This window comes from Stenella coeruleoalba, assembly GCF_951394435.1.
Source record: "Stenella coeruleoalba genome assembly, chromosome: X".
NCBI lineage: Eukaryota > Metazoa > Chordata > Mammalia > Artiodactyla > Delphinidae > Stenella > Stenella coeruleoalba.
The window spans coordinates 31655342-31670798 of NC_137152.1; the positions used below are offsets into that span (position 1 = coordinate 31655342).

The 15457-nt window shown below is 35.9% G+C and overlaps 1 protein-coding gene across 5 annotated transcripts in view; it reads left to right on the forward strand.

Moving 5' to 3' along the window:
• The window catches only part of USP9X (ubiquitin specific peptidase 9 X-linked), a 126557-nt gene that overhangs the window by 46553 nt on the left and 64547 nt on the right, over positions 1 to 15457 (forward strand). For 4 of the 5 annotated variants that reach the window (XM_079910462.1, XM_079910463.1, XM_079910464.1 and 1 more), the window contains 5 exons: positions 1895 to 2047; positions 2958 to 3062; positions 7161 to 7367; positions 8727 to 8863; positions 10061 to 10209. In XM_079910462.1, coding sequence (XP_079766588.1) covers positions 1895 to 2047; positions 2958 to 3062; positions 7161 to 7367; positions 8727 to 8863; positions 10061 to 10209 — 751 coding nt within the window. The remainder of the gene's footprint in view (positions 1 to 1894; positions 2048 to 2957; positions 3063 to 7160; positions 7368 to 8726; positions 8864 to 10060; positions 10210 to 15457) is intronic. The other variant, XM_079910465.1, reaches the window with a different exon arrangement.

Here is a 15457-nt window from a genome sequence, read left to right on the forward strand (position 1 = left end):
AAGAATGCTACTTAAATATTGAATAACTTTAGTGCATACTGTCTGACAGTACTGAGGAGACATCTGTAAAAGAACTGTCCTTGACCTCAAGGAGGCCTCAGTTTAATAGGAAAACAGTGATTAGAATGTGATAAAAGGTATGTGGAGGATGCCTAGACACATTGGCCCTGTGTTAGGGGGTCAGGTGGTAGACATGTAGTTTTGTGTATCTGATTTGTCTGTTCACCTTGTGGAAAGTCGAGCACAGAGCTACTCAGTGTGGTCTGAGGTCTGGTTCTGGTCCTTGAGCTGTTGCCAAGGCTAGATGAATATGGCAGATGGCATTGAGTGTTTAGAAACTTCTGTAGCAATTTCATATTGCCACATTTTAATGGTATTCTACAAAAATATCTGTCTGTAATAGATTAGAAGTAAAAAAGGGCCTTTACCAGCTGAGAAGTGTACTTCTTTAGCACATTTTGGGGCTAAATACTTTTTATTCTCATTAAATTGAATAGTGTAAAATCATACAGTGTGGACTGTTACCTTTGTATTGTATCATGAGTTAGTTTTCTTTTGTTGATTTAAATATTAAATAAATACCTGTCGAGCAATATAGCATAGTGTCAGAGAAACAGACTTCGGTAGCTTTCAGCCTTGATTCAGATTCTGGTTCCAACACTTCTGAGCCTGTTTACTTTTCTGTAATAGGGTAATACAGCCCTCATGAGGATTGCTGAGAAGATTAAAAAGCTAATGGATAAGCAATAATAGTGTAATTGGTTAATAAATAAAAGTAAAAAGTACCTTTTCACCCAAATCAAAACTGGTATAAAAAAATCTAAAGATCCTAAAATAAGTCCCATACCTAAACCATGGTGATCGCTACACTTATTTATTTATTTAAAAATTATTTTATTTATTTATTTTTGGCTGCATTGGGTCTTCGTTGCTGTGCACGGGCTTTCTCTAGTTGTGGCGAGCGGGGGGCTACTCTTTGTTGCGATGCGTGGGCTTCTCATTGCGGTGGCTTCTCTTGTTGCGGAGCACCAGCTGTAGGTGCGCAGGCTTCAGTACTTGTGGCTCGCGGGCTCTAGAGTGCAGGCTCAGTAGTTGTGGCGCACGGGCTTATTAGTTGCTCCGCGGCATGTGGGATCTTCCCAGACCAGGGCGCAAACCCGTGTCCCCTGCATTGGCAAGCGGATTCTTAACCACTGCGCCACCAGGGAAGCCCGATTGCTACATTTAAATAATAATTTTCTGAGTAAATGCTGGAGTAAAATCTTTTTAATGATTTCACTGTTTCTAATTCATGGAAACATTTCTGTATGTGCAAAATTAAGTTCCATGAAATTATTGTGATTTTTCATAATTTTGTATCAAAAGAACACATAACCATGTTCCATTGTGCATTATATTTTGAGTTGTTTTGTTTTGTTTGTTTTTTGTTTTGTTTTTGTTTTTTTGCGGTACGCGGGCCTCTCAGTGTTGTGGCCTCTCCCGTTGCGGAGCACAGGCTCCGGACGCGCAGGCTCAGCGGCCATGGCTCACGGGGCCTAGCTGCTCCGCGGCATGTGGGATCTTTCCAGACCAGGGCACGAACCCGTGTCCCCTGCATCAGCGGGTGGACTCTCAACCACTGTGCCACCAGGGAAGCCTATTTTGAGTTTTTAAATTCCTACTAATGTTTAAAAGTGTGAACAGGGACTTCCTTGGTGGTTCATTGGGCAAGACTGCGCTCCCAATTCAGGGGGGCCCGGGTTTGATCCCTGGTTGGGGAACTAAATCCCACATGCATGCTGCAACTAAAAAAAAAAAAAGAAGGAGAAAAAAAACCCTGGAAGCTAAAAGTGTGAACAATACTTTATGTATATATTTTTAGAAGCTTTGAAACAAGTGTTTGAATTCTATTTAGGAGTGGATACAGCAGAACAATATTTTATCCATAGTCTTGCGAGATAGTCTTCATCAACCACAGTATGTAGAAAAGCTAGAGAAGATTCTTCGTTTTGTCATCAAAGAAAAGGCCCTGACCTTACAAGATCTTGATAATATCTGGGCAGCGCAGGTAAGGAATTTAAGATGGTGGCTCTTTGGTTTGTAAAAGAAATGTACTAAAAACTAAAGAAATGGTAATAGTTGTAGTTAAAAGGGATGAAGACTTATACTGTTTGACTTTTAGTATAGGTAAATGCTTATTGTTTACAGAAGTCCTGTCAAGAATCCTTTTGAGATGGCCAGTAATATTTCTAAAATAAAAAATATTCCAACATCTACTGTATGTATTTGGTAAAGGTTGGCAATTTGTAGGTTTTAAATAAGAGGCAAACGTAAAATAATAAGAAATGTCTATTGAAAGAGTGTAAGACATCCATAATTGGTTTCTTCATATACTGAAAACAAAGAACTCCGATGTCAGGAAAGTTAAATCACTAGATTATTTATAAAATCCTGTAATAATCCGAAAGATTAATAGCTTTTAGAAGGATAAGTGATCTTTGGTCTCAGAGATAGAAACTATGTGATTCCTTTGATTATCTTAATGACAAGTTTCTATTCATGGATCACTTAGGAAGTATTGATGAGTTCTAGATTACAAAGCTTTGTTCATTGAGTCTGTAGAAACCAAGAAAGCATTCAGTTTTGCCTTTGAGTGCTTAAGGTTCCAATTTTGAAACAGTACCACTGGTGGGCCTTATTCTCCTATTTGCAATGTTAGAACTGGCATGTTAAATTCAATAAACTGTAATAAAAGTTCACATGAATTCCCAAAGTCTACATTAACCATGTATGTCAAGAAATTGAGTTGTCAGGTTTTAGATGGCAGTTCTAAAACATGTAAAATATTAGGAATTTTCTTAGGTTACACAGTTAGTTGGAGATGGGAATACTTTATTAATAGTTTTCCACAGACAGTGTATGCTACTTATTGCTGTTCAAATTTTAGTATGCTCTGATTTTCTTTGGTTTTTCAATAGGCGGGGAAGCATGAAGCCATTGTGAAGAATGTACATGATCTACTGGCAAAGTTGGCATGGGATTTTTCTCCTGAGCAACTTGATCATCTTTTTGACTGCTTTAAGGTAATAGTTAACATAGTAGTACAGTTTCATTTTTAATACAGTTAATTCATTAAATCTATGAATGGTTCTTACCCAGTAAGTACTTAAATGGAAATCATTAAACAGTTTCTAGTGTAAAGGAATTGACCATTGTTTTCTTTTTCAATGAGATCTTGATATTCATTTTTATAATAATAGTCCTCATAAATAAGGATTTTTTTTTTAATTCAGTTGTCAATTTGGATTCCTTTCCCCTAGCAGTTTGTGTTTTTATTATAGGTTCAAGTGAACTGTAGGACTGCAGGGAAGGATTAATTGGTTGCAGTGAAAAATAAAGAATCAGCAGCAAGGACTACCAATACCTTAATAGTCTGGGGTGATATGCACAGGCGAATTGGAAATGTAATTCATGGACTTAATGGAAATGTAATTCAAAAGGTAGCCCAAGAGCTCCTACAGTCATATCTGCATTGGTGCCATGATGCACTTTTTAAAGCCATATTGTGTAGTGGTCTCTCTCCAGTTACTAGTGCTGGGTTTGTAAAAGCCAAGTGTTTGGTGAATTTGTGGATTAAGAAAACAAGATGTTATGGCAGTGTTCACATAGGGGCATTCTGTTAACAACTGGCATTAGATCACGAAGGGATCTTGTTAAAAATAACAGTTATACTGACTGCTGGTGGGAACATAAGTTCCTACAACCACTTAGGAAAATAGTTTGGTGTTTCTGGAAAAGTGTAAGATTTTCATGACTTAATCGGTTTGACTTCTGAATGTATACTGTAGAGAAACTCATGCATATATACACCAGTATACACAATCAACATTTGTGGCAGAATTATTTATAATAGCTAAAAATTGCTATGTAAGATGGATACATTGTGGAATGTTCATATAATGAAACATACCAATGAGAATGAGCAGATTTGAGCAGCTCAACCACAAGGGTGAGTCTAATAAAGAGAAGGTTGAAGAAAGGAATGAAGGTACACAAGAATTTCATATACCTTGATTGCATTAACATAAACTTCAGAAATAGACCCAGCTAGCTTCTGGAGTGCTGCTTACCATATTACATTTGACCTGGGTAATAGTTACATAGGTGTTTACATTATGTAGTATAATGTGTATGTTTGTACCTTCCTGATGTGTATTTCACAATTGAAGAAAAAATAATACCAATTACTGGCTTCTACCTAAGACCAATTAACTCTGAGTTGCTAGGAATGGGTCCTGGGAGTCTGTATTTTAAGCAAGATTCTCAGATGAATCTTAAGTACATTAAAGTTGTAAATCACTGCCTTATGGAAAAATTAAGTTTGAAGTACAACAAAGGCAGCTAAGGAAATAACAGAATCAGTTACAGTGGGGTACTCTAAAGTTAATTGCCATTCATTTTTAATTTTGAGATGACTTACGAAATGATGGTACATGACCAGTGATGGCCATGATGGGAGGAGAAAGAAGAGGTTGATTGTTATTACATTCTCTGGACCCTCCACTTTAGACCACTTCTAAGAGTGGTCTAAATACAACAGTAGTCTAAATATAAAAATAATTCCATCATCTATGCTCCCCCCCTTTGGATTAATAGATGTTTATTGAGGGCTTACTATTTGGTAACAAGCACTGTTTTTTGAGGTGTTGGTAAAACTAACGTTCTTATGGAGTGTGTCTTGAAACTTTCTACTAAAGATGATTCAAAAGAAGCATGAAGTCCAGGTCACTTTGCAGTTCTTTATAGAGTGCAACCAAATGATTTCAAAGCTTATTGATTAGACTTATGTACTTGCCTGGTCTAGCTGGTCTAGTTTTTCAATGTTTGAGTTCTAATTAGGTCTTCGTTCTTCAAAGTGGTTATACCAGTTTACAGTCCCATTGAGATTTTCACATCCTTGCCAGCACTTGTTTTTGTCAGAATTTGGGAGTTTTGACAGTCTGCTTGGTATCAAATGTTACTTCATTGTCGTATTGGTTTTTATATCCTTGATCACTAATGAAGTTGAACATCTTTTCATATGTTTCTATTCTCCTTTTATGTGTGTGTGTGAAAAGCCTGTTCAAGTCTTTTGCCTAATTTTTCCCTTTTGAGTTGTTTGTACTTATTGGTTCTTAGGAATTCTTGACATTCTGAACACTAGCCATCTTTATCAGTTCAGGTGTTGCAAATTGTGGTTGTTTTTTGTTTTTTTTTTTTACTCACCTTATGGTGGCTTTGGATGAACAAATGTTTATTTTTTTAAGGAAGGAATTTTTATTTATTTATTTGACTGCATTGGGTCTTTGTTGCTGTGCGCGGGCTTTCTCTAGTTGTGGCAAATGGGGGCTACTCTTCATTGTGGTGCGCGGGCTTCTCATTGTGGTGGCTTCTCTTGTGGAGCATGGGCTCTAGGCGTGCAGGCTTCAGTAGTTGTGGCACGTGGGCTCAGTAGTTGTGGCTCGCGGGCTCTAGAGCGCAGGCTCAGGAGTTGTGGTGCACGGGCTTAGTTGCTCCATGGCATGTGGGATCTTCCCGGACGAGGGCTCGAACCCGTGTCCCCTGCATTAGCAGGTGGATTCTTAACCACTATGCCACCAGGGAAGCCCTAAACAAATGTTCTTAGTGGATTCTCCTTTTCATATTTAATGACTCTAGTATATGTCTGTTAGAGATAAGTACATGAAGAAAAACTTCACAATATCGTTATCATACCTAAAAACTAATAATTCCTTAATATTCTCAAATAGTGATGAAACTTCAGTTGCCTCAGATTATACCTTATTTTTGGAGTTTGTTTGAGCTAGGCTCCATAGTTTGTAATCAGTTGCATATGTCTTTTAAGTCTCTTTGAATCTACAGTTCCCTCCTTTGTCTTTACTTTTTCCTTGTAAATTATTTGTTGAGGAAACTGGATTGATTATTGCTTTGTTGTATATCAAAAGTATGATACAGAGCCTTTTTTGTTGTTGTTTTGCTAGAATATGTCATAGGTGGTGATGTGCTCTTCTTTAGGAGGCACATAATGTTTGCTGGTGTCTCTCTTTAAAATGTTCTTAATTGTAATACAGTCTAATATTTCAGTCTTGTTTTATATTCCTAGCAGCTTTCTCTTATTCCTTTCATAATTTTAAGGGGTCTAGGAGGAATTAGAAGTATGCACTCCAGTTGACTTATGACATACCCTGTATTTATCACATTGTAAATGTCTGAGTAATAATTTCATTGAAAGGATCCTCTGTAATTTACTTAATCATCCTTCTGCTATTTGCCATTAGGTTGATTTCAGTTTATTTTCCAATAAACACTGATTATCAACGTTATACATACACCTTTTCTCATGTTGTTTAGCAACATCCCTGACCTCTACCCACCAGATGCCACCAGCCTGCACACATACCCCATTGTATAAACTGGGCATTTAAAAAGTACCATTTTAGAGAGGGTTTGTTTTTTTGTTTTTTGTTTTTCCATTTTAGAGTTTTTAAATGAGTATTCTGTCTTCTAAATTGAAATAGCATTGTATCATTTCTGTTCTGCGTAAGTCTTGGATAATAGACTTTGTTATAGACTTCTGTTTTTAAATGCGTGTAATGCACATTGCTCTATAAAAGGCTTTTTTCATTTATTATGAAAATGTTTGTATATCAAGTTGTCTTTAACATCTTTTAATATAATTTTAAAGGTGCAAATGACAGACTGAATCTAAGGCAGTAGTTTTCAACAGGAGGCTGTTCTGCTTCCCAGAGATGCTTGGCAATATCTGGAGATATTTTTCGTTGTCACAGCTAGGAGGAGGAGTTGCTACTGGCTTCTAGTGGGGTAGAGGCCAGGGGTGTTTTTAAACTTCCTACAGTGCACGTGACAGCCCCCCACAAAACTGGAAAAAGAGTTTTCCAGTCCAGAATGTTTGTAGTACTCATGGTTGAGAAACTCTGATCTACGGTATTTAACTGTAAATGGAGATTCTTTTGTTTTTCCTGGAATTTAAATCTGTCCTGTCTTATCGCTCAGATACCACTTGAATAATGCTGTGCTTAGCTGTGTTGTTTTTCTGATGAATATAGTTTATCCAGTGACAGTTTTAAGCAGTGACCAATAAATATGTGTTGTTTCCATATCATTTAAAAAATTTTTTCTAGGCCAGTTGGACAAATGCAAGTAAAAAGCAGCGAGAAAAGCTACTTGAGCTGATACGTCGTCTTGCAGAAGATGATAAAGATGGTGTGATGGCACACAAAGTGTTGAACCTCCTGTGGAATCTGGCCCATAGTGATGATGTGCCTGTAGACATCATGGACCTGGCTCTCAGTGCCCACATAAAAATACTAGATTACAGTTGCTCCCAGGTGAGGTTGTGCTGCCTTGCTCACTTTTTGTGACCCTTCTCGTTCACCATGAGGATGGCTTAGATATAGAATAGTTCCAGATTTTTCTGACATTGTTATTTTTGAAATGATCTTCAAGAATTGACATACTTTGTTCATGTAGGTCTCTCTTCCTCTTAGGTCTCTATGTCTAAGTTTTGTGCATCATCTAAAAGCAGTTTAGTCTTCTTAGTAGAAAGACGGTATAAACAAAACAAGTAATATAGTGGTGGTAGTGTCAGATGTATGGTGCTGAAATACCAGTTTCAAGTATCAGTAGATCATATAAGATATTAAAGTTGATTATGGACTTTAGAGGTAAGAGAAGTTAGGTTTTCTTTGCTTCTTACGGAAGTTAAGAAGAATTAGTAGAATTTCCTAAACACTAAAACATTTAGTGCCTTCCCTATGAGCAGATCAACAGCTTCCCTACATTCTAACTTCTAGCATGTGTATCTTTTTAATTCATGGTAAAATGAATATTGCTGAGTAACTAATTTCCTACTTGTTAAAACTATTTCCTATACTAATGAACTGAAATTTAGATAAGAACTAATAGCTCACGTAGGTGTTTTCTTTTTTTTTTTACTGCACTTGTACTAGTAGTTCATTAAGTATTTAGTATACCAAATAGTAATAAGAACCTTGAGTTTAAATTATTTCATTAAAGAGAGACACAAACACAAAATAAAAATAATCTGTACTTAAAATTGTTAGGTACACAAACCTACATTTCTGATTATTATTGACTCAGGGAAGGAGTAAAGTATGAGAAGTAAAATATATCTGAAGTTATTTTGATTTTATAACATTAATTTTTAATTGCTTATTCCTGTTTCTGTCTCTTTCTCTCCTTGTGTGTGAATTTATTTTTGGTGAATTTTTTTCACTCAGTTGCCGTACTATTTTCTTGGTAAAACAAATTTTCAATGTTCCTTACTATGCTAAAAACAAACCCATACAGAGTAACAATTGGAGTTACACGTTATTGCTGGATTTTATTATGTGGTAGACTCTCCTAATACATTGGATAAAGCTAAATGTCTACCTCCTGGCAACTTAAAATCAAACTTTTCAGTGTGCTTAATACCTTTCTGTAGATATATCTGAATCCGTGTCATGTTGAGTTTTTATAATAGTGTTTTACTTGTGGGAGTTTTGGTAGTATATGTGGAATAAAAATGTACTTAAAAGCAGCTTTTTATTATTCTTTACTGCAGTTACAGCATAATGTGTATGATGCTAATCTTAAAAGCTCTATTTTGTAATTCTCAAACTAATTTGAAGGTGGAATTCTCCTGAGTATTGACCTATATAAAACATTGAAATTGTTTTTTTAAGGACCGTGACACACAGAAGATCCAGTGGATAGATCGCTTTATAGAAGAACTTCGTACAAATGACAAATGGGTAATTCCTGCACTGAAACAAATAAGAGAAATTTGTAGTTTGTTTGGCGAAGCACCTCAAAATTTGAGGTAAGGCTTCTGGCAGAAATTTTCAATATTTTTATTTATGTATTTTCTTGAAAAGAAACGGCATTGTCAGTTGGTGAAAGCGAGTTTTAAAAAAGAAAATTACAAAAAAAAAAAAAAAAAGAAAATTACAGTGGGGTGACAGGACGCTTACACATGGATTAAATTTGAACAAAAGAAGATTCCTTTATCATATCCACCTCTCTTATTGAAGAGGAAGTAAGACACAATTTAGTGATAAGTATCAGAATAAAGATGATAATATTGCTTTCATGTTATCTTTTCCAACTCTTATAACCAGAAAGTACAAGAACAGATTATTCCAGTAACTAAAGTTTGGCATGTAAGATATTTAAAGTCGGCTATTTAACAAACTTTAGCTAAAATAAATCAGAAAGTATTTTTAAACTATACCTATCATCTTTCATCATTTGAACATACCTGAAATCTAGTGTTTGAAATTAACTTTAAAAACTAACTATTTAAAAAGCCAATAGGTTTATTTTACTGTGAAAACTTCTGTAGTATGACATTTCAAAGTTAATAAAACGTTAAAACATTGCAAAGTAAACCAATTACAGAAATATAATGTCTGTAAGAAATATATAATACGGATTAGGGTAGATCCAGGCAAAAAGGGAAACAAAGCAGGAAGGATAAAATGCAGTGAGGAATGAGATTAATAGATACAACACATGCCACTGAAATTATCTGGCATACTTGATGGAAATAAGAGATAATTCTGTACTTTGAATGCCTAATAAATAAAATTTTAACAAAAGCACTTTCTTTGATTAAATTCTCCACTACATTTACAACATAATCTTTGTGGTGCTAATGTTACAAGAAATGTTTCTATTTTATAATTCTGGAAATAATCATGTAAACTTGTAAGTGCTTTGCTACTACTGTAGTATGGGAGAAGAAATCAGTCATTGATTTTCCCATAGTGTGAAATCGGAGAATATTAATGCATAGTTTTTGTATGAAGGAAGAATAGTGGAATTAATGTCTTATTTTTGAGGCATTGATTATTTTCTTTTAAATAGCTTAATATTGTCATTAAAGAAAATAAACGGCCCAAAGTTAATTCTCTTATAAAGGAAACCATTTTAAGTGTTTAAATTAGTATCTTGGAATTTAGATTGTATAAGCTCTTTCGATTACAACAGAGTTTAATTGCCTAATTATATTGTTAAGTTCTTCTCGTTTCAGTCAAACTCAGCGAAGTCCCCATGTATTCTATCGCCATGACTTAATCAATCAACTTCAGCACAATCATGCCCTAGTTACTTTGGTAGCAGAAAACCTTGCAACTTATATGGAAAGCATGAGACTATATGCTAGAGGTATGTATTGTAAGCTAACATGAACTATGAAAAATAACAGCAGTTTCCCTTACCAGCGTTTTTTTTTCATCAGTTACCTTAGAAGTGACAACAAATGTATTTTTAAAGATGCGAGGTAGTTGATTTTATAAACTGTGTTCCTTTATGAACTTGTGATCCACTTTTACTCCCAAATCTTACACACTCTAAACTCCAGGCCAGCATTTCAAGGCTCTTTACTAAGTGCTTGCCTTACCCACTCTCCTTGTTTAAGTTGATTTATTTTTCTTCCCTGCCTGGGAGCTCTGCCTGCCTATACTACAATTGGTTGTTACCTTCCTAGGTATGTACCTGACTCATTTTCATCCTTTGTTTCCTTACTACCACCACCGTTATCTTTTCAAGAAAACTTTTTTCTAAGTCTGTTCTTGCAAATACTATAGTTCTTTTGTAATCCTAAGTCCATGTTTCATAAGTTCTTCAGACTTTACGAATTAAAAGTTTATAAGAAAGAGATCCGAGGCTACTAGAATCCACATGTTTACATTGGTTTCAAAGTGTGGATTTGTTTTAACATGTTAAGGTAAAGATTTCTGTGGTGTCAACAGTCCGTTTTTAAGCGCCTGCTGTATGTGGAGCTCTGTTTCAATGTGCTTTTGCCCTCTGACAGTTGTGTCTGAGTCTGTGTGCTAGGGTACAGATGGGTTCTTAGTACATATTCCTCTCTCTTATGCCAAACTCATAGGCCCCAAAATAAACCCCAGAACTATCTTGTAGGTTTAAGTTTCTTCACATTGCCATAGAAAGAAAACTTTATATTACCACAGAGATAGAATTGAACATAATGGTTACTGAACATACCACTCCTTTAACATGTTATAGTAGAGTCTGCAGAAGCCAATATACGTATTAAAAATGAGGATATTTCTAATACTCATTATTTGAAGAGTTAGACTCTTGGCATTGTTGAATAAAATCCCAACCAAGGTGCTTATAAATCACAAGGTTTTTGCTTTGCTTAACACTTAAGGTACATACATACATTCCCATATATAAAACTCAGATAAACATAATTGAGAAACTAAGCAGCTCTCAAGATACCTGAACTGATTTTGTTGACTCTGTTCTTCCATTTACCACTCTGGGCCAGCTGAGTCCTCCTAGTTAATAGATTGCATAGCCGGTTTAAGCATCAGGCAACTGATAGGCACCAGGCAATAATCTTTTATCATTTCAGTCCTAAGTTCCATCTAAGTAGCATGATAGAATAATCAGGGCAACATAGGCATGCAACCATATGATTTATGTTATATACCAAATGCAAACAAAATCTGAGAGAGGCAAAAGAGGTTTGCATGTAGTACTCCCAAGCATTCAAACATCTCGGCTCAGTTTAATGTAACTCACATTCTGTTATGATGCCACCTCTTCTTGATGGTACAAAGCCCTCACAGATGCCAATGCAGGCCTTCCCCCCCAAATGAAGCCTTAATATAAACCACATGTGTTGCATTGCTAATTTTTACTTAATTTATTTGCATGTGGTATTTCATTTAATTTCATTGTCAGAGGTTGAGAATCCTGCTCTCGAGGCTATCAGGAGATGATACATGTACAGTTCAACCTCACTAGGGTTTTCTTTTCCTTTGTAGTCAAATTCTACATGAGTCATTGCTTCCAGTTTCCCTTCTTATATTGTCTGTATCTTCACAAAGTAAGAGATGTGAATCTGCATAGTAAGATTGCCTAGATTTGAAACATGACCTAACATATTAGGTGTATGACCTTGAACAAGTTATTTATGCTAGAATAATGCCTGGTACATAGTAAGCCCTTGAATTCTTGTTGCTACTGTTATGTTCCCCTGACTTAATTGACACCATACCTTCTAACTATCTTTGATACCTTTTCTTCCTCTATTGTAGTAATATTCTGATTAATACTGATCAGTCTCCAGATACTTAAATATGGGGGAGAAAGTAATTTTTAAAGCTAGTCAAATTTTCCTTGTTAAAACAAACTTTTCACACCATTTGGAAATCGATCAACCACCGATTTCCAAATTTGCAATTCAAAAATAAATTACGTTTTAGCCTCTATATAATGAAAGTGTTGCATGGATCCCCTTAGGTATGAGACATTATTCAGCAGGATAGCATCAGGCTTCTAGTTTACTGATATTCTCAATTTCTGATAAGTATTTCACCAGTATTATTTGTCCTGCCAATGTTTCATCTGTACTAGTATCTTAAGCTTTGGCGGGGTGGGGTGGGGTGTGTGGCGACATTTCCTCAATTGTATGGTCAGCCGATTCTGCCTCCTGTTTTAACATTATTTAGATAAAGTAATGAACTTACTAAAGTTATCTTCAGTATTTACTCATGTGTTCTTATTGCCTTCAAGCACTGGTGCTTACCAAGTCATTTTTTAAAAGTTTTTTTATATGCATACAGCACAGTATAAAACCATCTCTCAGTTTTCACTTAAGGTTTACCTTATTGGTAGGGTAGACTTTGTACTGGCTTGAACACTTATAAAAGTTTTATTTACCATTTTTCCTGGTTTCTGGATAGAGTTGGAGGACTTGTCTTTATTGTAGATCACATTTTTGCATTTTGTCTTCTGAGGACTGCCACTTTCAATTACCTCCTCATATACAAGGAAACCCCAGTAAAATTAACAACTGATTTATCAGAACATTGGAGGCCAGAAGGCAGTAGGCCAACCTTTTCAAAGTGCCAGGGGCAGGGAAGGGACTTGACAACTAAGGACCTTACATTCAGCAAAACTGTCTTTCAGAAATGAAGGCAAAGTAAAGACATTCTCAAACGTTGGCGATAATTTGTTGCTAGCCAACTTGCCTTTGAAGAAATATTAAAGGAAGTAATTAGGCTGAAGGCAACTGACAGCAGACAATAATTCAAAGCCATGGGGGGTGGAGGGGGGAATAGAAGACCTGAACAGTATAAACCCATAAACTGTACCTAAAAGATATCTGTAGAATACTCCACCCGAAAACAGCAGAATGTACGTTCTTCTCATGTATACACAGAATATCCTCCAGGATAGACCATACTCTAGGCTATAAGCAAGCCTTATTAACTTTAAAAGCATTGCAATTATACAAGTAGGTTTTTTGTACGCAGTGGAATTAAATTATAAATTAAAAAGTAAATTTGGGAATTTCACAGGTGTATGGAAAGTATACATTCTTTACTAACCAGTGGGTCAAAGATGAAATGCCAAGTGAAATGAGAATATGCTGAGATGAATGAAAAAGAACAAAATGTCACAACTTACGGAGTGTTCCGAAATCAGTGCTTAGAGGAAATTTATACTGCAGAATTCCTGTATTAAAGAAGAAAGACAGCAAATCAGTAACATTTCACCTTCAAAAGGTAGAATAGAGAAAACTAACCCGAAAACAAAAGGGAATTAATAAAGATTAGAGCAGAAATAAGTGAAATAGAGAAGAGAAAATCAATGAAACTGAAAGTTGGTTCTTTGAAAAGATCAGCAAAATTTACAAACCTTTAGTTAGGCTTAGTTGTGAAAGTCAAAAAGGAGAGGCCATCACCACTAACCTTAAATTTAAAAAATAAGAGAATGCCAGATTACTGAAATTGACTCAAGAAGCAATTGAAAATTTGAATAGATGTATAACAAGTAAAAAGATTGAATTAGTAATCAAAAAACTTCCCACAAAGAAAAGCCCAGAACCAGGTTTAGTGAATTTCATTAGTGAATTACTGAATTTACTGAATATTTAAAGAAGAATTAACACCAGTCCTTCACATATTCTTTCAAAAAGAGGAATACTTCCAGGCTCATAGTTTGAAGCCATTATTATCCTGCTACCAAAATAATACAAAGACAGCAAAAGAAAATTGCAGATCAGTATACCTTGTGATATAGTCAAAAGTTATCAAAAAAAACAAGCAAACGGAATCCAGCAACATATAAAAAGGATTATGCACCAGGGCCAAATGGAATGTATCCCTGTAACACAATGTTGATTTGACACCCCAAGTCAATTGTAATATACCATATTAATAGAATAAAGGGCCCAAACTATGAGATCATCTCAGTAGATGCAGAAAAAGCATTTGACAAAATCCAACACCTTTGATTATAAAAACATTCAGCAAACCAGGAATAGAAGGAAATTTCCTCAACCTGATAAAGGGCATCTCAAAAAACCTACAGCTAACATCATACTTAATGGTGAAAGACTGGCTGCTTTCCTCTTAGGATTAGGAATGAGACAAGGATGTCCACTCTAGTCCCTTTTATTTAACATTCTACTGGAGATGTTAGCGAGATCAACTAGACATGAAAAAGAAATAAAAAGCATCCAGATTGGAAAAGAAATTGTAAATTATGTCTAATAGATAACACCATCTCATATACAGAAAATTCTAAAGAATATGCTAAAATCTATTAAAACTAATAAGTGAGTTCCCCTAGATTGCAGGAATTAAGATCAATATACAGGAACTTCCCTGGTGGTCCAGTGGTTAAGACTCCACGCTCCTGGACTTCCCTGGTGGCACAGTGCTTAAGAATCCGCCTGCCAATGCAGGGGACACGGGTTTGAGCCCTGGTCTGGGAAGATCCCACATGCCACAGAGCAGCTAAGCCCGTATGCCACAACTACTGAAGCCTGTGTGCCTAGAGTCCATGATCTGCAACAAAGAGAAGCCACCGCAATGAGAAGACTGTGCACCGCAACGAAGAGTAGCCCCCACTCGCCACAACTAGAGAAAATCCACACGCAGCAACAGAGACCCAATGCAGCCAAAAATAAATAAATTTAAAAAAATAATAATGACGAGCCAGTTCATGTTAGCCTTAGCCATAAGCTCACTGATCTCTTTATTTAGAGCTGAATGTTTATGGGCAGAACCACCAACCATCTTGTTTATGTTTTATAAGCCCGGAAACTGCTCTGTGGCGAAGTGTAGGGCTCCTCTATTCCTATTTAGTATAGAGGGATCTTCTTACTTCTTGACTTTTCTTGATTATTGTTTGGCTTTCATTGAATGTTTTCAAATCTCTTCCCTATGTTCAGGGTCCCAGCTCTTGATAAAGTGCTGCCACCTAAATAAAAGGGAGAGGATGCTAAAACTAGTGGGTAAAAGTTTGATAGACAAGCTATTTACATAGTCTCAAAGTATGTCCCCACAAATTAATTAAAAAAGAAAATAGTAACTTTACAGTGGAGAAACCTGATGGAAACCGCATCGACCAGGTGATCAAAGTTGACATG